General features: G+C 44.0%; 4 protein-coding genes across 4 annotated transcripts; all 4 read right to left on the bottom strand.

The window, feature by feature from the left end:
- Positions 1-2,841: 2,841 nt before the first annotated feature.
- LOC131620562 (small ribosomal subunit protein uS12m) lies at positions 2,842-3,388 on the bottom strand. Its single transcript, XM_058891686.1, has one exon. The coding sequence runs from the start codon at positions 3,253-3,255 to the stop codon at positions 2,878-2,880; it is 378 nt and encodes a 125-aa protein (XP_058747669.1). The 5' UTR covers positions 3,256-3,388; the 3' UTR covers positions 2,842-2,877.
- Positions 3,304-3,707, bottom strand: LOC131620563 (NADH-ubiquinone oxidoreductase chain 3). The gene has a single exon (XM_058891687.1). The coding sequence runs from the start codon at positions 3,658-3,660 to the stop codon at positions 3,304-3,306; it is 357 nt and encodes a 118-aa protein (XP_058747670.1). The 5' UTR covers positions 3,661-3,707.
- Positions 3,708-21,503: 17,796 nt separating this feature from the next.
- Positions 21,504-22,625, bottom strand: LOC131620561 (cytochrome c oxidase subunit 3). Its single transcript, XM_058891685.1, has one exon. It carries the CDS (start codon positions 22,342-22,344, stop codon positions 21,547-21,549), a length of 798 nt encoding a protein of 265 aa, XP_058747668.1. The 5' UTR covers positions 22,345-22,625; the 3' UTR covers positions 21,504-21,546.
- Positions 22,626-22,690: 65 nt separating this feature from the next.
- On the bottom strand, positions 22,691-23,316 carry LOC131619045 (uncharacterized mitochondrial protein AtMg01010-like). The gene has a single exon (XM_058890187.1). It carries the CDS (start codon positions 23,314-23,316, stop codon positions 22,720-22,722), a length of 597 nt encoding a protein of 198 aa, XP_058746170.1. The 3' UTR covers positions 22,691-22,719.
- Positions 23,317-26,468: the final 3,152 nt, after the last annotated feature.

Raw genomic sequence — 26,468 nt, 5'->3', positions numbered from 1 at the left:
GAAAAAGTGATTTTGCAGTCAAGGATTTAGGTGGATTCAAGCATTTCTAAGCATCAGGAACGATTCTTCATCACTTTTTGAAGCTATTAGGATCATCACCATCAATTGGAACATACAGAAACGCGTGCATACACCTCACGATTTGTGTCATATTTTTTGAATTCGATTATGCATATACAATCATTATAAATGGCATATGTGTTAGAATAAGATTTGTTCTAGTCAATATTCTTGTTTTGATGATAACAATATATATGAATTTTGTATAAGACAATGTGGTACTCTAATCCTTTGCATTTTCCATTTCAGGAAATATATAAAGAGTATGCACAATTCAGCGCTCATAAGCACTGACTAAGAAGGTTCTGGATGGCTACATCAGAACATGCTCGGGAAAGACATCAGAAGATGGTCAAGCAGAGTCAGAACATGGACTATGAAGCATCAGAAGAACATGAAGTCAGAAGCAGAACCACTGATGTTCTGAATGGTATCACGCTCAATCTCTTCAAAGTCAGAAGACAATAAGATGCTCTGCACCAAGCTGATTGACTCTGATATTCAAACGTTGTATTCATAAATATGAGTTCAGAAGCAAGTACAAGATGACAGGCTATTAAGTCTAATCTCTGACTGACAAAAGGAACGTTAGAAGCTACAAAAGGAAAAGTCAGTAAAAGCAGCAAAAGCATGGCTCGAGGTAGTTGACAAAAGTGTGAAACATTAAATGAAGTGCTGTACTATTCACGCAATGCATTAAATGCCACCCAACGGTCATATTCTCAAACGCCTATAAAAATGGAAGTTCTGATCAGAAGCAGTTAACAAACTATTGTGAAATATACCAAAGCGCTGTCAAATTCAAAGCTCACGAACTTCATCTTCAACCTCACAAACTCTTGTAATATTTAGTGGGTGTTAAGCTTAGAACTTAAGAGAAATATCACTGTTGTGATTATAGCTTTCTAAGAAGCAATTCATACTCTTGTAAACTTTATTTTACATTGATTGTAAAAGGTTCCTAGAGTGATCAGTGAGATCAGTAGACTCTAGAAGACTTAGAGGTTATCTAAGTGGTGATTTCCTAGAGTGATCAAGTTGTGATCAGTATACTCTAGAAGACTTAGAGGTTATCTAAGTGGAAAACCATTGTAATCAGATTGATTAGTGGATTAAATCCTCAGTTGAGGTAAATCACTCTAAGGGGGTGGACTGGAGTAGTTTCGTTAACAACGAACCAGGATAAAAATAATTGTGTTCATTGTTTTTATCTTAAGAGTTTTTAAAGTCACACTTATTCAAACCCCCCCTTTCTAAGTGTTTTTCTATCCTTCAATTGGCATCAGAGCGTCGGTTCTAGGTGCAAGCACTTAACCATGTTAGATAAAAGATTCAGGGAGAAAAACACAAAAGGCGGCCTACGAATTTATTTTATTATCGCCGTGCAGTGCACGATTGGGAATCAAAGGGACTAGCAGACGTACCATGAGACTTTCTCGTCGTTAGTTTGCTTGCTTTGGTTTGTTTCCGGGGAGAGGTGAGCCGCTTACGCTGTGAGGAGACAGGAGCTCTCGAGCTTAGATAAGTTCCCTAGGCCAGACAGAGGTCTAGGGGGAGTCCGGATAGAGGACTCTTTAAACTAAACCGGTGGGCCCGCATATGTAGGAAGGCTTAAGCTTTCGAACTGCGTAACAAAAGCGACTCCTTGTTGGTGTAAGATAGGTGTTGGTCCGATTCACCAATGTAAGTTATAACCTGACGGGTCGTTCGTGTGGAGAATCTCTCTCGTGACTCAGGATTTATTGATCTTAGAGTGACCCTACCCAACTAACTCTCTCTAAGTAAGAGCTCGCCCTGACTTAGTCTTCTCGATAGGAATGAGAGAAAAGGTCAGTCCTTCTCCTGTGAGAGACTCCGAAGTGGGCTGCTTTCAAGGGCTATAATTTCCCTGTTTCGACGTGAGATTGGCTTAGCTTGGTCTTTCTGTGTACCTAGAGTCAGTCTTCCCATAGAGCTTAAAAGATTCTGGTCTGGTTCGAGAAGCCTTATAAAGTCGGATCCTTTTTTTAGTCAAGTACCCGTGGGATTCGATTTGCCAACTGATCCGAGGGTCAGGAACGGGAAAATAAGAATAAGTAGGACAGGCTCGAGGTCAATTCTTTCTTTTAGGAGAGATCCCACCCCCCTTCTTTAGCGCTTGTTCGTAATAAAAGACTTCCTTCTCGTTCTCGGTCGGTGAAGGAATCGGAGCAGCTATATAATCAGCATCTTACTCTTTAACGGCAAGCTCAGCAACGATCAGTTTTCCTCTGCTTTCCAGCTCTAGTTTAGTTTTTTCTTAAATAAAGCGGTGGTAGCGCGTCGAGATTTCATAACCGCAGTGAGAGTTGCCGCTGCTGGGGTAATACCCTAAGTAAGGATACCAGTCTCAGGAAGATAGCCAGACTTGGTTGTGAAAGAAGGAGCTGCTGGCTGGTGGAGTAAGCACTTTTCTTGTTACAGTATCCTTTGTTAACGTAGACGTTGTTGGGACTGATTCCTTGACTGTTCAGCTCTTTGAAGGACAACTTCCCTTGTTAATGTACGAGCAGGAGACTAGAAGAAAGATGCCTACAATCATACTCTATAATATCTATATCATATAAAAGGGATCCCCTAATGCCCATATTAGCGAGATCTGACTCAATAGGAACTGCACTTAGACTTGCCTCTATGGCTTCCTTTCCTTGTATGGCTTGTCTTTCTATTGGACTGATAGAGCGAGCTCTAATCTCAATTTTTAATAAAGACTCACATACTCCATTCTAAATAATTATAAGTCGAGTGACTTCGTACCTCTCCTGACCGAGAAAAATAAGTTCCAGAGGCATCCTCCATTCATATCGATTTGGGTTTTTCTGCACCATATTTTGATCTGCCTCTTCTTCGATCCGGAATTCCCAACAAATCCTTGACTCCTCGAATACAATGGGATTTAACACCTGGCAAATCTTTAACTCTACCTCCTCTTATTAAGACCATAGAATGTTCCTGCGAATTATGACCTTCGCCCGGAATGTGAGCAAATATATCATGTCGATTGCTCAATCGTACTTTGGCTATCTTACGTGGAGCTGAATTTGGTTTTTTCGGTGTTCTCGTTGAAACACGCGGGCGTACTCCTTGCTTCTGGGGACATTGATCCGAAGCTCGAGTACGGTCCGTGCGCCGTTTTTCTTCTCTACCATGACGAATCAATTGATTTAATGTAGGCATCGCTCTTTCCTTTGTCCTTCCTCCCTATTTTTGCCCTATCACTAGTGATTACTCCCGATCCGAAGCACCCCTTTTCCATTCATAGAGAGATCCAATCGTCAAAATCAATAAAAAGGCCATCATAGACCAAGATCCAAACGGATCAATCTTGTTGGGAGGTACTGCCCAAGGAAAGGAAAAGGTTACTTCCGGATCAGGAATAATAAATAAAATGGAAACAAGATAAAATCGTATATCGAAACGACTTCTGGCATCACCGAAAGGATCGAAACCACATTCGTAGGCCGACAATTTTTCTGGATAGGTCGAACTATTGGAAGCAAAGGGAAAAGGAAGACCGAGTAAGATCAAAGAAACTAGCAGACTTATCACTAAATAGATACAAATAGGTGCAAATTCTGACATTACCACAAACCACTTGGTTCTTTCGCTCCATTCTCGCGGAGCGGCATACCGGAAAAAAAGAAAAAAGATCCGGGCCTGGTCTGGTCGACCCAATCATGATATTTCGACACATTGGGGCTATGGGACTCGAACCCAATTCTTCCACGACCCCCATTTCCTTCTCTTATGAGATTTTATTTTGAAGATCACATCACCTTTCATACCAAAAAGAAAGCTCCTCATATACGATAGCACCAATGATAGAAGTAGAGAATGCTATCCTTCTTCTTTATTTCATCTGCAGAGCCTAATCCCTTTATCCCCTCTCCCTTAGGTTAGGGTGCATTCCTGGTGAGTAAGCCGAGTCCTTCTTGCTTGAAAGGAATAATAGCTTGCTTCCTTTGTGACTGAAAACTCTTTATAAGTCCAATTAGGCCTGAGCCCTTGTGGTAAATTAGCCAGCCCACTTCCACCAGTTCTGACTTCCTAAGGAAGTGTAAGCCATACTTTCTTGGCGCTGTCAGCCACGCTTTGTTTGAGATCCGTTGCAGGGCATGTGAACTTCTTTGTAAACGGGCTTCTTCCTAGGTCATTCGCTTGCGACCACTTACTGGAAAGACTTGCCTTATGCCTATCCCTTGTTTGCTGGATTTTCCTTGCCAGATTTCCTTTCAAAACTACTGCTTGTCCTGTTAGTCTGTTAGATCGCATGGACAGAACTCCTAATTCCTAATTAATGGCTGGCAGGTAACGGGAAATGAATGGAATGGCATTGGCTTATGGGGCACTCCCTCTGGATGGATTAAGATAACAGGCCTCGTCCCAAAGCAAAGGAAGAAAGAGGCTTGCTCACATAAAATATCCCAGCTGGCAAGGGAAAGATAAGCCCCATACCGTATTAAGGTATATCCGCAATCGCATATTCTGGGCCATCTGCAGCCTATATATATGTATTTCCTGCAATGTCCAGGCCATTTCCTTTCGATGGCAGATCCCGTGGAAGTTCACTTTGTTTTGCTGTCGGACCAGGAGAGTGAATCGAATAGGTTACATAGGCAGGACAGGCGAGTTCTCATACATTTCCTGGCGCTGTTAGCCTGCCCTAATCTACTTCCTTCTCCTTGACTGTTTACTCATCTTTTCCGAAGTGAGCATATACTGAATCTCCCCTAGTGTAAGAAAGTTTATTTCTATTTCTAAAACTTGCCTCTTGTAAGTGAGTGTATAAAATGGCATATCTAAGTTAGTTTGAAAGCCGGGTTATGAAAATCCCAATGCCCTCTTTTGACATTGTTCGAGTTCTCTAGCGCCTGAGTCTGTTACGGTGAGTGAGGAAGCCTTTAAATTGAAAGCAGGCCTTTCTTTTATTCAAGTAGGAATTCTAGGCAAGCTAGCAATTCTTCAAGTGAGAGTTTACATCCAGTGCTACATTTAGAGTTCCAGTTGCAGGAAAGGGAAAGAGACTTAGGAGAGCCAGCAGGCGCCAGCAAGCTAGGTTTTAAGTGAGCAATCTTGTGATTTCCTTGCCATCCAATTACAATTACAGTTGCTATCTAGTTTCAGTGCCTGTGAGTAAACCAGTTCAAGCAAGGGTAAAAGCATATTCCGATTCCGACTAGCTGATTATAGAGTCATATGCTAGGCCAGTTTCCAATCATCCTGTTTTTAGTTTGTCGTGCCAGGCGAGCAAATGGGTTCCCTAGGCAGTAATTGGTTGCAGGGCATTTTCCTTGGATGTTTTTTCTGTCCTATAGATATAGAACAACAGGTAAAGCCTTAATTAAACCTTTGGGTGATCAAAGAATAGAATCAAGGCTCCTCTCCTTTTCTAGGAATCTACAACTCTCTTTACTGAGCGAGACTCTACCCAGATCTAAAGAATTCGCCAAAGAGCCTTCTTCTAACTAGGAGAGTAAGCAAGCTACCGGAAGCGAAGCTTCTGGCTCCCCCTTTGAATTTCAAATTCCTTCTTTTCGTTCTACTTAGGTGGAGCAATCCGAACTCTCGACAGAATATAAAAGAGCGTCTTCGAACCTGTGTAGACACCTCAACGAACTCATGTGGACACTCCTCAGCCCGAGCCGAGGACAATTTATAAAAAATACACATTAAGATGTTGACCCGTTTTTCTTTTCTTTGCTGATTCCTCTCAATTAAATTTGCCATGTTGCACTAAGTTACTTACGTATGTATGCATGCGGTCCGGGAACACTTTGGGGTGAACACCCATCCGAACAAGTAGGGTCAATAGTTCAGCATTTAGGCCGTAACATTTAGCAACAAAAAAATCTTTAACCCAACAAGTGCTCTCCGAACCAAGCTAGATAGTCTCCTATCACTAGGCTCACCAACCAACCTGGACTTTTATTCTGATTATTCCTACCGGATATCAAAACCATAAGGAAGGATTGTTCCCAGCCATGAGTTCCCATATTACATAAGCGCTCTTGGGTGGGCTGGGCCATTCCATCAAATCTTTGAGAAGGGGCCCAATCTCGTATTTTATGGTCGGCGTGGCGATAGGCTTCGCTTCTACGACTGCCTCCCCAGCCGTTGCAAAGACTGAGCGAGAACGGTAAGGGGCGGAATGTCGTTGCGCGGGGATGCGATTAGCCAAGCTGGGGCAAACAAAGCCGTCCGGCCCCCTACCGGATTAGGAATGCGAAGGCCTTTCCTTCGAAAGGAGACCGGGGAAATAAAGAGCTATGCTATTGACCGACCCTTTCGTAGTGACTTCGAATCAATAGTCCTATCCTTTTTTATCATTTTGTTTGAGGCGGGCCGAATAGAGAATGAAATGCAGAAATACGGGAAGAGTTCCAAACCGGTTTAAGGGCTGCTCGCCCTACCGAAGTACTAAAGGCTTTCGAGGCTTACACCTCCCTATTACACGACCTAAAAAAAGGTAGCTTGCTGTAGCGCCCTTAGAAGAAATCTAAGCCTTTTGAAGCGCCAGTAGTTGTAGCTGTGGCCACACCAACCCTTTCGTTCTTATCGCTCCGGGTTTCTATCTATATGACCTCCGGGCGGTACAAAGTAAACCTCTTCCGTAGAGGCAGGTAGTAACCTACCTAACCTTTAAGAGTATGTTCAAGGGGGGGAGCCCTCTTATCTATCAATGGAAATATCTCCGTGCGTGATAAGGAATCCTAGAAAAGATCGATTGAGACTCCCTCCCCGGTCCCACGAAGATCTCTACGTACTTGTCAAGTCCAGGACAACTGAGATCTTCCGGTCTGCGTGCGTGGGAGCAGCTCAAATAAAGAAGAGTCTGGTCTGAATTCAGGCCCGGCCCGCCCGTCTGCTGCTAGATCCGGGAATGGCGCCAGGCGAGGGCGCCGCTATGCCCCACAGCTCTGCAGCGGCCGGCCCCCGGACTATGCAAAAGAATAGAGGCCGGGGGGTCTCGCCCATAGTGGTTCCCCCCCCCCCGCCTTTGGTGATTGACCAAACTCAGAGGCCTAGATCTGTGCCCCTTAATGAATCGAATGGTCCTTCGGCCCCTTCATTTTATTCCGACGGCCGGCATAGATATCATGAGACCCGCCCACTATTACTACGAAAAAAGCCCTGCCTTTTTCCTTCTAACTAGGAGAGTAAGCAACTTCTATTAGCGCCGGACCTTGAGTCGAATTGATCGTGTCATGTGCAACGTCCATCAATGATGGTTCATTAATGTCCATTGATTTAGACTCCTTCCCCCTTCCCAACTACGAATAAGATCGAGAGGAGCCCCCCACCCCAAGAACGAAAACGGAAGCCTTTCGATTCACTCCCCATTATCTCTTAAATAAAGCTCGCCCTCGAGCCTTGGGCAGGTCGGCCGGGTCTTTCCCTGTTGTTCTGTTCCCGCCACGAGAAAGACGCACAGAAGGAAGAGGTATGCCCGGCGCGCAGAGGATCCGTTGAGAGTGTCTGTTGTATCGGTAGGGAACTTTACGATCTTTTCCCTGTATTTAATAAAAAAAAGAATAGGTCAGTGCTACGGCCCTCTATTGTTTGATCCAATATTGACCGGGGACGAGCCCCGACTTCCATAGGGCCTTTCCTTGGTTTGACCTCCCGTAGTGGTCCTTGCTTTTAATAAAGCTCCGCGGGGCTAATTTATCGTACTTGCTCAGTGTGCCCCCCTTTCGTCGAGTGCCCCGCCCGGTTCACTGGGCTGTTGGCCTACCAAGCACTTGCCCGCAGCTCCTGCCGCCCGCCAAGCGGGCGGAGCGCTCGTTATCCTTACTGTTCTCTATGCCGGGGCCCCCTCCCATTGCTCTAGCCATAAGCTATGGCAGCTCCAGCTCGAAACCAAAGGGGCCCGCCCTGCGAGGCCAGAGTGGGCTCAGTGGTCAGCCCCCATTCGAATTAAGGGGTCTTTAGCTTTTGCCAGATCTAGAGAGATACTACGAGTCCTCCGTCCCAGATTCCATCGCCGCGGCCATCTGGTTCACCGGTACTACCAAAAAGTCTCATGCTTACGTTACTACTGTTACTGATGGTTTGATTATCTTGGACCCCGGTCGGTCGTGCTTCTGGTTTCCATTCCCATCATCATATTGATATGATCAATCTCCTCGCGCTCTGCCATAAGAACTTGGAGTCCGTATCATGGTGAAGGTAAGGTAACGCTGTGATTCTTGCTCAAAAAACAGACCGAACGCGTTCGAGTTATTGGCTCGTCCAACCCGGCAGCATTCATGAGTCGCTCGTTCAACTGTCCCTCGGAGACACGGTCGAGAACATGCATGGTTGCCCCCCGTCCTTTCTTGCTCTCGGTCCCACCCAGCAAGATACGGCTCAGCCAAAAAACGTGAGCGCCCCTGCGCGAGCCTTATTTTTTTAGTAAAGTCAAGCTTTGGCTCCCTAAAGACTAAAGACAGAAATGGATCAAAAAAAGGGGGGACTTCTGCAACGGGCTATACCACCCAAACCAACTGAGGGAAGTCGCATCCGCCCCATCGCAAGCACCTACAATGTCATGATCACATTGGTTTAACTCATGTAAACTTTTTCCTGTAGGTCCCCGTTCAGGAAGGCATTTTTAACATATAATTGGAACAGAGGCCAATCTCGATTCGCAGCAATAGAGAGCAGGAGACGAACAGACTTCATCTTGGCTACCGGGGCAAAGGCTTCCTCGTAATCTATCCCATATGTTTGAGTAAAGCCTTGACTAGCCTGACCTTTTCCTCCTTTCTCCCACAAAGCTTCCCTTCACAACCAGTCCCATATAAAATTAGTAGAATTCGAGATGGGGAGAGTCAAAATGATACAAATGCGCATTTCCTCTCTGAATCGAGAGGTATCAGATCGAAGTCACATAAGTAATGTTTTATAAAAAAAGTTATTTCCGGGAGAACAAAGTGGATTTATGAGCAAATTATGGCATGAGAGGACCAATTAGACAGAACACTGTTGGATGCATTCCTTCGCTAGCAGGGCTTCGACCTCATCATGAAAGAGCATACGGTTGGTTGAAGCGCAAGATTGGCAGTATCCTCGAATTCCCGGAAACAAAGCTATCCATTTCGAGCAACTATTAGTGCAAACCACTTGAATACGAATGAGATCCATAATTACACCATTTCATATATAATAGTTTAATGAGAAAAGAAAGAAGAGAAATTGACTCCTCGCCCTGCTCAATTACTACTGGGATAACAGGAATAAGACGCCGGGGGGAATTAGTCACTAGTAGGTTGTACGTATTGCACTTAGTTCTCTCTTGTTACCATCTTAGACTCCGAGTTCTTCTAACTGATTACAAGTATATCTAACCCTAAAAGACCTCGCAACTTGAAGGCTTAGGCACCTTGCTTCAGCTGCTTTCCTTATTTCCTTACTTAACTTGCCTCACTGGCTAGATACCTTCCCAATACTTTACTTGAATGTGAAGGGATAAAAAGTACTTGCTGCTTGAGAGCTTTCCCACTTTCAACTGACGCGTAAACTATCTCCCTCCCCTATAGCGAGCTAAACCATTCCTACTCTACTAGAGTCTTTGTTTGTTTGCTGGCACAGGTAGTAGAGGCATTCTCCACTCCATATGTAGAATCTGAAAGTTAAAGGCATCATTGGTAGGCGGACAAGCGAGCATTCCTGTGTGATTGGGGAGAGAATAAGGTGGGCACTGTGAATCGGGCAATTCGAAAAAGGATATCTGTATAATGAGTACCTCTTATGAAACCATACCGCCCCTCTGTTTTCTTCTGGTAAAGGGTCGGAATAAGTCCACGAATGAGTTCCTTCTTAACTAAAAAATATCTCCTAAACCAAGGCATAGTAGCTTGTTTATGTCTGATTAACCTCCTGGCGCTTTTTATGGAAAACTGAGTGATCAGGCATTCATATAACTGTGTCTTATCGCTCACTGTTCAAGGGCCTTATGGCTCTGATACACTCCCCAATTTATTGCTGGTGTTTATTTGCACCTGCAGGGAGGGACCATTTGGAATTATAAAGTATGTCTGCAACTTTTACATTTTTTTTTGAACACCAGACTCCCCTATGATCTGCTCACCATACATACCTTTCAACTATAGAACCTATAGGCAGCAAAGAGTCATACCATACCAGAGAGATGTATTGGTTCCATTGCCAACATCATGTATAATATATCTTATAGCCAACTCTCTCACCTGTAAAAGTTTCCTAAAAATCCAGCTACCATTATTTGGTTTGTGGTTAAATACACCAACAAAATGCTTATAAAAAAAAGAAGCATTGTATGTAAAATACATACCTATAATCTATATAAGGACTTTTTGCAGCCAGAACCCAGATATGCTTCAACATAGCAGCTTTATTCCGCTCCACCAATGAAGCCCGAAACCACCTTCTTTTTTTTAATTTTAAGGGCAGCAAATTTCCAAGCAACATTCCCTTTGTTCTTAACCATATCAGGACCAGACCATAAGAACCCTCTGCAGATCTTCTTGTCTTCAAATCAAAACCTGCACAGGCAGTATGAACACAGTACTCCAGTAAACTTGCATGCTAAAGAGGGCACTCTGAACCAGTTGCCCAGCATATAATAGGTATTTTCCAGTCCATCTCTGTACTCTAGCTTTGATTCTCTCAATTAGAGGCAAACAATCACTAACTGAGAGCTTTGAAGGACTGGCCCAGGTACTTTATTGGCATTTTACCTTCATTGAATTGAAGCCAATTAGATTTTCAATATTTCACTTTGCAGCATCAGAAAGATCTCCATAGTCGATTTGACTCTTGGATATGCAGTAAGACCAGAAAGATTTGCAAATTCTTTTAAGCATTGATTGACCACAGCAATGGAATCTTCAGCGCCTGAGCAGAAAATTAGTAAATCATCCGCAAAACAAAGATTATTAATCTCATTCTTTCTGCAATTTTTATGATAACTGAAGTTTGGATTAGTTCTGGCTTCCTGCTTGAGTTTCCTTGAAAGATACTCCATTCCTATTACAAAAAAAAGAGAAGGCGCTATAAGCCCTTGTCTTATTCCTCTATCAATTCAAGCAGCAAATCCTTCTCACGAACTAGAGATTTAGCAATCAACTGAGTGGCTTTCGCTCCTTGGTCTATTGTCTATCGACGCCCTTTTTTATTTCTTTTTTGTTCATCCTTTGACTCAGCAAGGGAACGGAAAGCAATTCAATGGCAACTTGAAGCAGAATGTCCGTCTTTCTTTATGCTATGTAAATTCAATAATCTCTGGCCTCCTGGCAAAGACCCTTCCTCGAAAAATCTTTTATCTATTCTCTTCGACCCCCACTTTTTAGTTAGGGATCGGGTAACCTATTAAGTAAGTTAAGGAAATTCCTCATCTTTCCACATTTTTATAGAAAACTCTCCTCTAGACTGGGATTTTCCCCTGGCTAAGAGAAAGGGCTTAGAAAGCTATAGAAAAGCCTCTAAAACCCTTTTTCTTATTAGATAAAGGAAAAAGAGAAGACGAAGAAGTCATAGTAGGCTCTAAGAGTACAGCTACTCTTCTTATCTTATTCTCTTAAATGAAAGGGTACTGTATTTAAAAGCAGAGAAAGAGGAGCCTTGTCCTTAGCTCTTAAGGTTGTTATGCAACTGCATCGTCACCCAAAACCTAACTCCAACAGTAAAAAGCAAAAGTTTCACCCGCGACTAAACTAAGAGTAAGAGAATACTTCTCTTCTAACCAACAATACCTAAAGGAAATGAAGGCCTGTTCATCATTAACTTCTAGTTTAAGCCGCAGCATACACGATCACTTTACTTAAATAATCTACCCGGACGAAAGCCACCTGTGTTATGGGAAGATTACCAGGTCAGGCAAGTCCTCAATCAATGAAAGACGAGCGATTATGGATATTGATTGCGCCAAACATTGCTGTAGAGGCTCTTACTAGATAGGGTGGCAGAATAGGAGTCTCACTAGTAGTAGTATTAAGCGGGCAGCGGTAGGGCAAGTTAAACATTCTATCTTTGTCAGGCTTAAGCTAAAGGGCATTAGAGAAAGAAAGTTCTTGTTTCCGGGCATATCGATGGGAATAAGAGCAGGCGGTAAGTTAGGTAATTCCTTCCGGTAGTGGATGCTGGTGGATCAGAGTCAAATCGCTCATCATAATAATCCGATTCTCCGACACACGATATGAAATGGAAGTCCTACCAAATATAAAAAGAGCCTTTCATACAACAAAGAAGATTCAAACTCGTCTTCCTGACGGACACTGAAATGCTAACCGGACTGGTTACTACATAGCCCTTTCACCAATAAGCGATTGGCGGATGGTGCTAGACCCGTCAGACTCGCTATCGACTACTCAGAAAGAAAGACTAAAGCAAAAGAATGGATTAAGGTGATACTAAACACTTAGCCGATTCGAAGGCTTCAACCGCTGTTAGGACCGACTACCGGACTGATAGAATGGAATGATAGAGCGAGAAAGGTAGGTGGAAATTAGGACTATGATCTGAAAGCTGCTGCTTTGGCTATGGCTTGCTTGTCAAAGCCGGGCTTCCTCTTTTTTATTTGAGACTATACCTTGAAATTAAGAAGCTAGATCTTTATATTATATAAGGGAAGAAGCTCAGATCAAGATGCCCACTTCTCCTTATAGACTCTTCACAGTCACAAGTAAGTATGAGGGATCCGAGATCTTTTCAAACAACAAGAACGGAACATCAGGACTTTTTCTAGTTATACTTCTCTAGACAAGCTAGGCTCGCCCACCGGTAGGCTAAGATACTTTCAGAGCTGAATTTAAGATGTTTATTGCTTTCAGCATGCTTTGCTTCAAAACAGAGAAGAGCGGAAACGACTACGAGAGCAGTTACTCTTCTAACTTTAACACCGGAAACGCATTCAGTTACCTTTCTAAGAGCTACTTTAATTTCTCTTCTTTGCTTCACTGGTAAGGCTCATCGGTCTTCTGGCCAGGCATATAATCGATTCTTTGACCGGCTTTCGAAAAAGCACCTTCGGGCGCTGGCTTTTCACGCTTAATGATAGAGACTAGTCTGATAGAATTCTTCTTCTTGCTATACGCAATTTATTTTTTAGTAAGACAGTAGGAATTAATTCACTCAATTAGAAGCCGCCTCTAAGGATAAAGTCTTTCATCTGCAGGGTAGGCGCTGTGATATCAGGCCTGGGACTACTAAAGTACTTTATTACTTTGTTCTACGTTGAAGATTGGTAGTAATAGTAGTACTGTAAAAGTTATTTCTCACATAAAAGCTAAATTTTATCGTGTAAGCGAAGACTCTTTCCGCGCCGGAATAGGCCCCCCTACAGAGGCCAGTGACCCTCTTTCTTCTCTAAAGGAGTAGTAGGTCATGGAGGCTCAGGGCTACTTTTCCCGAAGGAGCTTGTAGCGACATTTGAGAGACGTTCAGAGCTCCCTCTTCTCTTGAACTTCCATAGGAGTCCGCTCGTCGTCATACCGGGCTTAGGAGAGGATGTTAACAGTGACGAGTCTCTCCCGCGTCTGCTCCGGTAGGCGCTGTGATAGCAGGCCTTGAATTTAGGTATGGGAAAAAGTCATGCCTTACTTTCTTCCGGAGGATATAATGTGAAAGGCTTCACATATGATAGAACTCTTAAAGGGAGAGCGTCATTACTTTTCGGATAAGATATCTTTCTAGAGGTCAAGTCTCTTGGAGAGATAAAATTTAATTTATTGACTCTTGTGAGTAAGGGCATTGAGCTTCTTACTCTCATTTTTGCAGAGTTATGAGACTGTCTCCTACCGAATTCTGTCGATGGAAAATCCTCTAGCGTCTAACTCTTCCTCAAGAGTCCTTCAGACTCAGGCAAACTCAAGCCGGAAGAGCCTCTTATATTATAGGCCCTGCAAGACCGCGTCTACCTCCTTCTTAGATAAAGGCATAGAGTAATGGCAAGATCAGCCTAAGGAACTATCCATTGCTCGGCTACAATTGCTCGCGCGGGTCTAGGTCTATTTGCCAGAAAGAGTTCTCAAACATCACAGCACTTCTTCCCCGACGGCTAAAAGTAAGCCGCTAGTTAAACTTAACGCGGGAAGCGCAACTTGGCTTTAGGGAAGCCGGTAGGCTATTCTTTATTCTGGGAGAGACTTTCGATTCCTTCCGCCTCAAGTACGTTCCAGTTTCTGCCCGCAAAGGTCTTTTGTCTGCTAGGACCATCTCAATCTCATTCCAAAAGACTAAGAATGAAGCGAGGCAACTAGCCTGTCTCTACCTAGTAAGGCATTGTACGCCACCAAAAAGCACTAACCTTGCAGATAAGAATATCAAACTCGAAAAGAAAGTCCTGCTTGCACCGGTCGACTACAAGGCATGGGCCTTGCTGCAGGCGTGGTAATCTTAGCAAGAGGGCTGAACGTCTCCTCATAATCCTGTCCATATTTCATAGTGAACCTCTTTGCCACTAAGCGAGCACCGGGCCTACCTTTGTGGGTCTCTCAACTGTCTGTGGGTATCGCGAGAATACGAATACTTTGTAACCTTGTCTTGGATTTACGCCTACAACCAGATGCCTTTTTTGTGTAATGGAGTAATCATTCTCTTTGAGAAGTTAGTCTATGGCCTTGTAAGGATTAGAGCGTCTTCGGGGATTAGAAGAGCTCAAGGATTAGGCCTCTGTCGCGCAGCTTGTCCACAGAAGTCTCAGTTCAACATCTTAATGAACCAGGCCGTTAAGGATGTTGAGGGGACCCGTGAAGGTTATATTTGAAATGACGACAAATGTGAATTATTTTTGTGTGCGTGGTAACCCGATGGAATGGCATTTTCTAGGAGTTCGAGAATGGGGGCTCTGACAGTTATCTCGAAGTAATACGAATCTGTCAACTTGAAAGGTGGGGCACTAGCCGCCAGAAAGGGGAAGTAAACGCATTTCGAAATCGGCTTATAGAAGGTAAGGGAAGCCCTTCTATATTCAATTCAACCGTAAGGTATAGTATGATGGCACGACTAGTTGCTTATTTCCGTCCGTCTAATCGGCTTGGCCTATCGGCCCTAAAAATCTCATCAAGCTCTCACTCTTTCAGGCTCAACGGTTCAATGTTCGCTAATGTCCGAAAGAATTAGAATACCCCTGTAATTAAAAAGCAGCGTAAAGAGCTGAACTTTCTTCAGTCTCTTCCCCGGCGGGTCCGAGACTTCTATATGAAAACTCTCTTAAAGCTATTGAAATGTACGATCGGGCAGTCAAATAGGCATGTAGTCTTGACTCTGGCTTTACTATATGATATATAGCCCCACTTTCCCGCTTTTCTTTGGCGTTTTTATTCTGGCATTAATGATTTTCGATCCGCCTTGCCAAGATCCATTCAAGTAGATTTAAGGGTCTTCCCTTTTTTATTATAGCACGCACAGGCCCTACCTAATGGTTTTTGAACTGACCGAAAGTCCTGCTTAAGGAGTGGCCTTAACGGATCTATACCTCTGGCCTTCTCCCTTTGTTAGAGATGCCTCTTCAGTCTATTGCTCAACGGCCTATGGCTTCTAGAGTAGAGAGAATTCCTAGAGCCTTTCCAGACCAGATAAAGTCCTTCTATCCAGGTTTAAGCTATGGCTTCGATTAATAAATTATCTTCCCGGCTATAAATAAAGTCTTAGGCCCTCCCCTTACTCTAAGGTCAAAGTCTTTACCGGTACAGAGAAGAGATAAGAACTATTGTTCGCTCGTACGTATCAGTCTATTAGATATTCTTTTTTTCCCTAATCATGTTCCAAAAGGTCCCAGTACCTACTTTAGTCATCTATCATTCTTATTCCTTTCTTGCTATACGCAATTTATTTTTTATCCCTGGTACAAAGAATGGAAGCAGTAAAGCTCGTGAAAGAAAGTTAATTTTCTGCGCTGATAAAAGGGCATTTTTTTTAAGTAGTTGTATTACCTGAGTTATTTTTTAAGTACTTTACCAATGTGATCTAGGGAAGACAAGTCTTTGATATCAATTGGATCAGTATCCACCCATACATCTCCGTGATATACTGGTATCCTCTTGGTCCCCTGCTTAATCCCAAGCCTGACATCTCTTTCTTGATGATGTTAAGAGTGTGCCAATCAATCCGGAAGTTGGCTTCCACCGCTACCTGTTCTGTACGAGATGGATCTGCGTACTGTGACTCAAACCATTCTGGACTGACCAGGTTTTTCGCCGGTCCCTTGTACTTTAGTACATTGGTGCTATCTTTTGCGATGTAGAAATAGTGCTAAAAAGTCTCCTTTCATGACTCTGTCCTCTAGCTTAAACTTACCTAAGACAGAAGAAGAAATAACTTCTTTAGGCCAAGCACAACTGAGTCTGTGTCCGTGTAGTAGCAGTCCTCTCTTGAGATATAAGGTTACATATATATCCTAGCTGAGGCTGTGATCGCAGCAGCTAGTTGTACAGCAGAGTTCTGGTTCAAAAAATCTGAGCCCATCTTGGTATTGCGGCTGCGAAGTATTCTCGCTAAGCATATCAGCGAATATAAACTCACTATTCCTGGGCCCAACCTCGAAATGGCCAAGGCTTTATAATCGGGTATAACTCGGAAGCCGGCTTGCGCTGAGTCTATACCTCTGGCAGGCATCGCAGCTCTTAGCATGTGCTATGCAATCTGACAGGACCGTAGGCCAGTAGTGGCCATGTCTCCGGATCAACCAACGCATCTTCACAAACCCATGTGCCCCACTTAGGGGAGTCCGTTTTTTTGAGCTAACTAGAAGCTTAGAGTAGAGCGCTAGCGTGCACACTTCCGTTAATGTGCTTCACCGATCGATGGAATCTTTTTTACATTGATTAGTCGGACCAAACGGAGAGATCAATGCTACTCATTCTGATCTCAGCTGCTTTGTATCTTTATCGGGTACACCCCATACATACAAAGACTGGAGGAAGCTACTTCGCCAATGGTACTTCTTCCTTCTTCAAGCTCTTCCTCGCCGTCAAACTACTTATATCTTTCAGGTGTAGAGAGTCTTAAGCAGCAAGCATGAGTGAACAGAGACTGCTATAACCATGTCCCTAGTTTTTAGTAGGCGTGGGAAGATAATTTCTTGATTGTTTAGTTTAAAGTCAAGCAATCAATTTCCGAGAATAGTTTTGCAGGGAAAGCAAAAGAAGAAAGAAAAAGGATCGAGACAGGAACCTTACTCTCTTAGCATAGGCTTGAAGCCCTCATGTCCTATAGGAAGTGGAAGTCATAAATCCTATCCATCTTTTTCTCTAAAAATATATAAATATATAATGAAGAAATCATATCGTGCTTATATTTTAGGATCCTCTAAATCCTCAGACACCGAGACTATGGGGAATCCATATTTGTTAACGAAAAGATTCCCAAAATTACAAGAAACCACCTGACCATCTCCGGGCTTCTGAATTAAAAATGGAACTCCTTCATCCATAATGGAATTCTCTATAAATAAGAGAACCCTATTTTTTGACTTTGCATGCAGTTCCGATTGGAACGAGCATTTTATGATAGAATCGTGCGAAGGGCAAGTCCGGAAACTTAGAAACGAAATATCTTATCTGTAAAAAAAAAAGTTAAAAAAAACCGGACGAAGAAATCGGACGGGCGATATTCTTTCGTCGGCCCCCTTTCTTGTCTAGTGTATTAGAATCCATTATAGGTCATTCGGAAGGGCTCCGTTTCTATTTTAGGGCATAACGTTGTGGTTGTTCCCTCTCCTCTCCTTTAAGTCGAGTGACTTCGTACCTCTCCATTTGATTGACCTCACTGAAACCGGTTTAGCTAGTTTTATCAACACCCTGATGAGGTCCTTTATGTATGGACCCCAAAGGAGGGCACCCTCAGGTGTCAAACCTAAAGGAACTATCGGTTTACAAGACCGGTAGGCCAGGTTGGCTCTAGCATAAGGAGTCAACTCACAAAACATAAAGAAAGCTGCGGGACTCACAGAGTTGAGATGCCTGAGAGGTATCCGTAATCGCTGCAGCGACTAGGACATTGGCTTAACAGGCCAAACGCCTTAGGGCAACAAAATAAAAAACCTTCCAGACAAGGCCGAACCGGACCAACTGAGAGTCGGTCGATTCAACCTGCCATTTCCGGTTCACGAATGGTGCGTCTAAGAGATCCTGGATGGTTACGCCTGGAGATACTGCAACCATGTAGTACCACTTGACGCAGTTAAGCCATTGTCGGACCCACGACCTTACCTTAAGGTTGTGTACTCCGCGAACTCGCGACTACCATCGGTGACGATAACCTCGTCAGGATAGAGGCACAGGTCCTTTGGAGCCATTTCCCTGCGGAAAAAATTGACAAAGATTCCTGACTCTAACAAGTAAGCAAGTAAACTACCTTTAGGAATTTTAATTCCATTCTTCGAAATCCCCTCCTCTTCTCTTCTCTTAAGGCAGTCGAGGGAAGCGGTTTATGGGGTGGGCTGCTAAGGCCCGGGGAGCAAAATCGGGTCAAACATCGATAGGGAGAAAGAGGTAAATGACTCTTCCTTTCCTCCCGATTGGCAATGATATATCTTTCTTCTGCCATTGCGAGACAAGACAGCTTCCTTCGTTCGGGCGATCTAACCAACTTAGGGAAGGTATGCCCTCTCTGCTTCTCCACTCGAACCATAACCTGAACTAGAAAAGGAACTGGAACTTCAGCTGCCAAAGGAATGAAACAAATGCTCAACACATGCCTCCTATTGGAGAAGCTTCTTTCATTCATTTCCCTTACCAGCCGGGACATCTGCTCCTAAAATGGTAACTTCACTCTGCCCGCTCCGTTTGGTTCATCATGTGGACAATTCCTCAAAAAAAAATATTCTTGTCTGGAAATGCATGCTTTTATGGAGGGGTTATTTCCCTCGTCGCTTACCCGCATTTCTCTTGGTATACCTACCAGTGTGCCTCCTAATTCCGTTAAGTCCTTGGAGCATGTGCTATTTTTTCAGGATCCTTGTCAAGAAAGAAGTCAGTCCCTTCTTATTTCTTTTATGTTAAATTACTCGAAGAGGGAGTCGATTCACGTACTTCACCATTTCCTGGGTCGTTATCGCCTTTCCCCGGTTCGGTTCTTTCTCTATTAAGAAAGTCCCGGTGTGTCATTGGTCTTTCGTTCGTAGTGGGCCTAATTAACCTAAATAGTCAAGTGAAAGGGGCCCGCATACATGTTAAAAAATCTAAGCGCGAGCGAGCCCTCGTATCCTCCTTATCTCTGTTCTCTGTGAGTAGCGGGCGGTTTTTGCTGTCAAAGTGCGGGTTTGTCAAGGGAAAGCTTTCTGAGCTGTTGATTTTCGACTTCCTTCCCTCGACAACTATTTTAATAATAGATCTTGACTACTGACCATGGGCGGGGTCGGTTAATTTTGTGATGTTTTCTCTCTGGCAACGAGTTTAATTTTTCCAAAGATGGAACTCGGCATACGCGTAGGAGCGAACAAGAAGAGTTGTCACAAGGAGCTTTTAGCGTCAACCACAAGAAGCTGTAAAGAGTAGCTTTAACCTTTCTGAGTTACATAGCTGACTGCGAGAAGGAAGGTAGGAGGCATCCCCCGGGCCTTACCGAGGAAAGAAATGCTGCTTGCTTTTTGGGGGATCTTCTGCCAGGATACAAGACGGCTGGCAATGACTTCATCGATTCCTTCCTCAGTCGCAGCAGTCACGGATTCATCTGTTGAGGCAGACCCTTTCATTCATCATCTCGCACCTTCCCTACCGGACCCGTTCCCGTACTCTCGGGCCTTCAAACTCGATTTCTGATCTATTTCTTTCTTCTTAGCTTAACTGGCTAAATGGATTTCATTGGCAGTTCGGTCCGATCTGTCGGATTCATATGTATTATGGGCTATTTGCCTTGGTTTAGGGGCCTGATTCAGAGCAAATCACTAATGTCGAAACTCTCGCGGCAAAGCCTCGTGGTTGGGACTTCTTTCTTTCAATTTACCGAGTTGAATAAGGAAAAATAGCTTTTTAAGCCAGCTGACGTAGGGGGATAGAGCTTTCCAGTTACCTATATAAAGAAGTTTATTAAACAGCATTCTAGCAAGTTCACCTATTGTGAATAACGTAGGTCTCTACCGGCTATTACCACATTGGGGGCATCCCCTTCTATTGAATCAAAAGGAGAATATTATTATACTTAGTGAATTCCTTATGCCCTGGGTCTTGGAATCAATACAAAGAATTGAGCCTCACTGACCACTCTTTCAGCTTAAGCACCTTCCTTTCGGGCATTGGAAATAGCCTTAGTTCCAGCGGATCCAGTCATTCGAATCGACTTGAGTTCTCACTAGGCTTGAGCATTCCATAAAGAAGGACGGACAGGTGAATGCTAAAATGCTTCTTCTTCGCTGCCTCACTTCTTTACAACAGGAGCAGCTTCCTAATCGACATCGGTCAGCACCTTGCCCCCTTCCATGACAGAACTAGAGAGCCGGTCTTTTTCCCGCCCTGAAAAGAGTCAAAGTGAAATAGGGAGGGATTTAGCAGCCGTTATGGTAGACTTGGATGAATCTCAATCCGAATGAGTGACCAGATCCCTCCCTATAAGAGGTGGATCCGTCTTTGCTAGATCCATCAGAAGCATGAGAGAAGAACATGGGACTCTTGGGAACAAGAGGATGTGTGATACTTTATTTATTTGCCGAACCAGGTACGAGGTCCTTCCCTGTTTGTTGGTCGACCCTAATCCTCCCATGAGCGCCATCTTTTCACCTCCTCTTCGATGCGCTCCCACGACTCGCTGTTGGGATTATTAAGGTCTCGCATTAAGTTGACTAGGAAGCTTACTTGTTGATTTTCTGCTATATCTTCCACATCTTCGGCAATGTAGTTTGCCGCATCTTCCACCGCCTCGCAGCGTCCTGGGGTTAATCCCCTTTCCTGAGCTATTTCCTTCGCTCGTTGGCCTATGGATTTTTTAATGTTTTCCACCTTGAGCAGGTGACGCTCACTTTCTTTCCATTCCTTGGAGTTACGCAGTTCTTCCTCTTTCCTCCTTTCCTCAGCGTCTACTGCATCCCAAACTTAATCTTGTTTCACTTCGCCGTGTAGACCTTGATCAATAGGGGGTACAACGGGATTACCCGGGTTAGAGCTTGATGCGCCCGAAGACGGCCCAGCTTCTTCCATACAAGATAAAAAATCTTTGAAGAGGGTTCCATTCACCGCTTTCACGGCGAAAAACAGAACAAGAGCCAGCCTTCCGGAGCAACCTGTCAATTTTAGAAATGGTATAAATATGGCTCGCGTCGTACCGGAGTATCCCACCTTTGAGAGCAAGGCCCAAAAAACTTCACTCTCACCCAAGATGAGACAAAGTAAATAGGAGACACCGACTAAGAGAAGGAATGAGTATAGAAAGTTTTGATTTCTCATGACACTAGGAATATAAAAATTAGGAGTAATTCAAAGGATAACGAAGCTGGGAAAGCTGCAGTAATTCTTTGGAAAAGCCCGGTTCTCTTTGTATTCGAGCTTTCATTCCTAAATCCACTGTTTCGTTCCTTCATATACCTCCCCACCAATAGATAGAGACAAATGGGAATAACCGAACCACGTCTACAAAATGCCAGTACCATGCAGCTGCTTCAAAGCCAACGTGATGCTCCTTGGTCAGATGACCAAGATATTGGCGAATACCACATATGATCAAGAAAAGAGTACCTATAATCACATGAAAACCATGAAAGCCAGTTGCTAAGAAAAAGGTAGAACCATAAATACTATCCGAAATAGTGAAGGGTGCTTGATAATATTCCATTCCTTGAAAGCCAGTGAATACTAGAGCCAGTGAAACGGTTGCTACTAAAGCGTAAACTGCTCGTTTTTCCTTCCCCGCGAGTATAGCATGATGAGCCCAAGTTACGGCTGCTCCGGATGAAAGGAGAATAGGGGTATTAAGAAATGGGATTTCCCGAGGATCTAAAACCCCAATCCCTTTTGGGGGCCAAATACCCCCGATCTCTACCGTAGGTGCCAAAGAAGAATGAGAAGAAGCCCGAAAAAAAGCAAAAAGGAACATAACCTCCGATACGATGAACGAAATAGAACCATATCGAGGTCCTAATTGTACGACTTTGGTATGATGTCCTTCCAACGTGGATTCACGTAGAACATCGCGCCACCATACAAACATGGTATATAGGATAAATATTAGGCCCAAACTGAGAAGTGTTGCACCCCCTTGAAATGAGTGCATGTACATCACACCTCCTACGGTGGTTGCCAAAGCTCCGAGTGAACCCGAAATAGGCCATGGACTTGGATCTACCAAATGATAAGAATGCCTCTGAGATTCAATCATAAACCACTTTGCCTCGGTTGTATGTAAACCCCCCCTTCACCCCCACCCCCTAAAGTGGTAAAGAAGGGCTCTTTTGGGTCTTCTTATATTTCTATCTGACAGGACAAAGAAATAGGAAGGGATGGTTCTTTCATTGCATTGATAGAAGTCTAACTAGAAAAAGATCTCTCTATAACTTTGAGAAGAGAATCGTTGGTTTGACCGACGAACTACGTGGGAAAATGGACCTTATTTCTTTTCAGCAAGCATTTTTTGATAGCAGCTATACCCTTTCAATAACAAAATCCAAAGCAAACTTAAAAAAAGGGCTCAGTTCCCTTTGAAAAAGACCAAAGATATCGGAGCGTCGCGTCTTGCACGCGATCTCATCCTGTCCTAGGTGGCTGAGTGTTGATCCGCATCCGCCCGGAATGGCACTCTGTCGGCCAATTGCCGGAAGGTTGCGGACTGAAAACCCGCAGTCTGCAGGTCCTCACGCATTCGAAGGAGCTTACTTAAGGACTCCTCCCCTGTGGCGGTACGAATATTATCCAGAGCTCTAGCCCCCCGTCCCATCCAATCCCCGCTTGGGTGAAGGCCCGCCATGACCTGACAGATATCGACCTTGACCTCGAATAGGTCTTCGGCTTCAATCCGGGCCATTTGAATCTCATGGGCTGAAGGAGAGGGGAATCTCCCCAAAAGCCTCCGTTGGATGGATTCCACACTGTCCCCCCCTATAATCTCATTATTTTGATAGGGGTAGGGCAGAGCCCGATTAGCAGCTTCCTGCATAACCGGATTTGCGGGAGGCATAGCTTGTTCCCCCGGAAGCGGTTGATTGACCGCTGAGGTACTACTACTACGCCCGGAACTCGCCGAGTCTTCCAGCATGTCGGAAGTATACGTAAACAAATCCGAAGGGGAAGGTACGGTGTCGGCACTAAAGGCAAGAAGAGGAGTGCCAAAGCAAGAGAAAAGACCGAGAGCCATAGTAAAAACAAAGCCAGGGGGCAACTTTCGTGTTGTTTGCGACTGATTAACAAAAATAAGACCGAGTAAGATCAAAGAAACTAGCAGACTGATCACGAATGAGAGACAAATAGGTGCAAATTCTGACATGACCAGTGCTGAAGTGAATTTATCCAGTTGAGGCATGATTGATTGAGAAACAATGATTCCCTCCGGACAGAAAGAGAGTCCGGAGTCTTAAAGAATGAATTCTATTGAGTTGTGGTTGTTGACCAACAAATTATGCATGGGAGAAAGATTCACAAACGAAAACTAACAGAAAGAACGAAGGCCCTTCCAGAGACCTAAAACCTCCATATCAAGAGAAGGAATTGTCCACTTAACACTTTTTAAATGCAGACCAGACAGACAGTGATTTCTGACAGACAGAATCCCCCTCAAGAAAAAGAATCAAAATCGAAGGCCCTCTCACCCGTTCTTCCTTCCCTCTGATGCTGCCCCCTAGATGGGCCAAGCATGGGATGAAGATGATGTATGGGTGTTCTGTCTTTCTGCTCATCCCCATACACCCTTCTATATTATATACAATATTATTTGAATCATTTGATTGATGAGAGTGGCAATGACATCAAATGTGAAAATGCTTTGGCTTTGTGACCTCGTTCCTTTGTCTCACGCACTGCTACTGCTTATCGAACTCAAAGAAAGACCATCCTCCCACTCCTTCTACAGGCTACAGGCAACGACACATTATCTATGTGAATCTCTACATACAACAGAAGATCTCGTTTTGAAAGCATATGAGCCCCTCCTAAGGTCATTCAAGGAAACGGACTGCTTTTGATGGGTATCAAGATTGTTGAACAACAAGGTAAAGTGCTGTGAACCTCCTGTCTTTGACACTACGAACCTAGCTAGATTCTCTTTCAGCTGGAAAGAGTAAAGAAAGGCTGATCTCCTGTGGTTGTTTATTCACTCACCGGCTATATATAGGGAAAGGGAGACTCCTATCCTACGAGTTACTTCCCTCTTCGACCTGGTCAGCCTTTAGTTGTTTTGGGGTGTTATCCATCTCCACCTCCCAGCAGTGAGATCTTTCTTTATCGTATCTGTCTATTGAGGGAAGAACAACCAATGCATATCCTAAGCGATTCAAAGACTAGCTTTCTGCTTTCTTCTCGGAAGGGCGTAACTCATACACACATTCTTATTGAATGATGTCTGCTTCTGTCCGTTAATGAATTGACAAAAGGGCTAGTGCATAGAGTGTGATGAATCTCCATCGAAGGAGTGAAATCGGTCTGTCTTGTTGACTGTCAGTGATTCGGTATTCTATGGACCAATGGAAGTGATAAACCCTTTCTTTGACACTAGTTAGCGAACTGAGAACCCAGAGCTAGAGACGGAGATGCTCGATAGACGAACAGAACAAGTCCTCATTTCCTTTATGTCCTAGGAACCTAGATTCCCTAGGTTAGGATGCCCTAGATCGGTGACCATTAGCGATAGAAGCTCTTTCCCGGCTAAGCGCCCTATTCTTCTTCTACTGGAACAGAGATTGAAGCCAAGGAAGAGGGCAAAGCCATTCAATCAAGTGGGTATAGCGCGTAGAAGGCATGCCGCAGGCTCATTTCAAACAAAAAAGAATGAGTGAGTGGGCATAGACCGATCCATCCTATTCTTCATCTACGGGAAAGCATCCCAAGATAGATCAATTGGCTTCGTAGCTTGGTGCCGAGGGAAAGAAAGTAGGACTCCATTCCATTCTAATTATATTAACATCAATACCCTTTGTTAGCCATCTCTGTGAGTTCAATCCGGGGAAAGACCTCTATTTGGTAGTTCATCTAAGGCTTTTTCATTCTCTATCTAGCTATCTCGCATCAGTCCAATCAACAAGCATTCCTTTTCCTCTTCGCTAGCAGTAAGCAGATCCAGAAAGGTTCCTTGGTGTTCTATTCATGGAAGGCTGCTCATTCTTGTTCTCTCTATCCTCGCTACCAACACGCAGTGAACTCATCAATGCTTCCTTCTTCTAATTACCCCCGGGAGAGATAAGAGAGATAGATTGGTTCTCTATTCCCAGCAATCAATCAAGGTAGCTATCTCATCCATCTGTAATTACTTGAACAACCCAAGGGCATGGATCAGACGATGATCCGCACATAGAGATGAGTGAGTCCTCATCATCGTGATTTACTTGAAGAGATAGCAAGTCAGGTATCTTGAGATCGCTACGTTCCATGAGTGCCCGCTCCCCGAGAGCCGCTCTCTCCACTGCGCTTACTGTAAGTTGATGAAGATGGATGCCATGTTTCATTCCAATGAGCTTTATTATTGATTCTATCGAGATTCTCTTTTGACATATGTCTGGGGCAATCCATTCCATTAGCACTACCAAGCATTCCTTCTTCAACTACGGTGAGTTAAGATAGGAGTCCTTTTGCTCCCGTTAGACAAGCAAGGGCGAAATAGAAAAATAAAAAAGCTCCGTCTGGAAAATCAGAGTAGGCTAGGGCAAGAACCAATAGAATATAACGAACAAAGGAATGGGTCTTCACCACAGGCTGGAAAGCAAATCCATCAGCCTAGAGCAATGAGTCTTCGATGCCGAGTTCTTGATGGGCCGAGAAAGAGAATCCGAGAAAGAACGATGTCCGGCATGGATACCTTATCTTCCCCGAGCAACAAGGACAAGGAAGCATTCTTTCAATGTGTCCTATGGGAAAATTAAGATGGATCATTTGATTCCACTTCTCCGTTCTAGGACATCCTTTTAGCAGAATGAGTGGGAGGCTAGATCGATGCTTTCCCAGTAGATCGATATAGAGAATCAGAGGACTCACTCTATCCAATAAACCGGTAGAAGTCCCACTAATAGAGTGGTGATCTTCCCCTTAGGGGTTAACAAGACAAAGATTCCACAGAAGCAGAATAACAAGTCTATAGGTCATGAAGGCATCTGGGATGCTGGCTTTGACGAGTAAAGGCAGTTCCTCTTTCAACAAGGGTTGCGGACAATGCCTGTTCTTCTTCTTTGATGATTCAATTTGTAGATGTCCCAGTGGACAGATCAAACAACGAAGCTCTTTCTCGATGTCAAGAGCATAGATGACATCTTTCTTTCTGGTTTGCTTTGCAGTTAGGCCTCTTTGTTTGGTTACGGGTCTCTC

This window comes from Vicia villosa, linkage group LG7, assembly GCF_029867415.1.
Source record: "Vicia villosa cultivar HV-30 ecotype Madison, WI linkage group LG7, Vvil1.0, whole genome shotgun sequence".
Taxonomy (NCBI): Eukaryota; Viridiplantae; Streptophyta; class Magnoliopsida; order Fabales; family Fabaceae; genus Vicia; species Vicia villosa.
The sequence above is the reverse complement of the archived record's forward strand: the minus strand, read 5'-3'. Positions and strand labels throughout refer to the sequence as shown.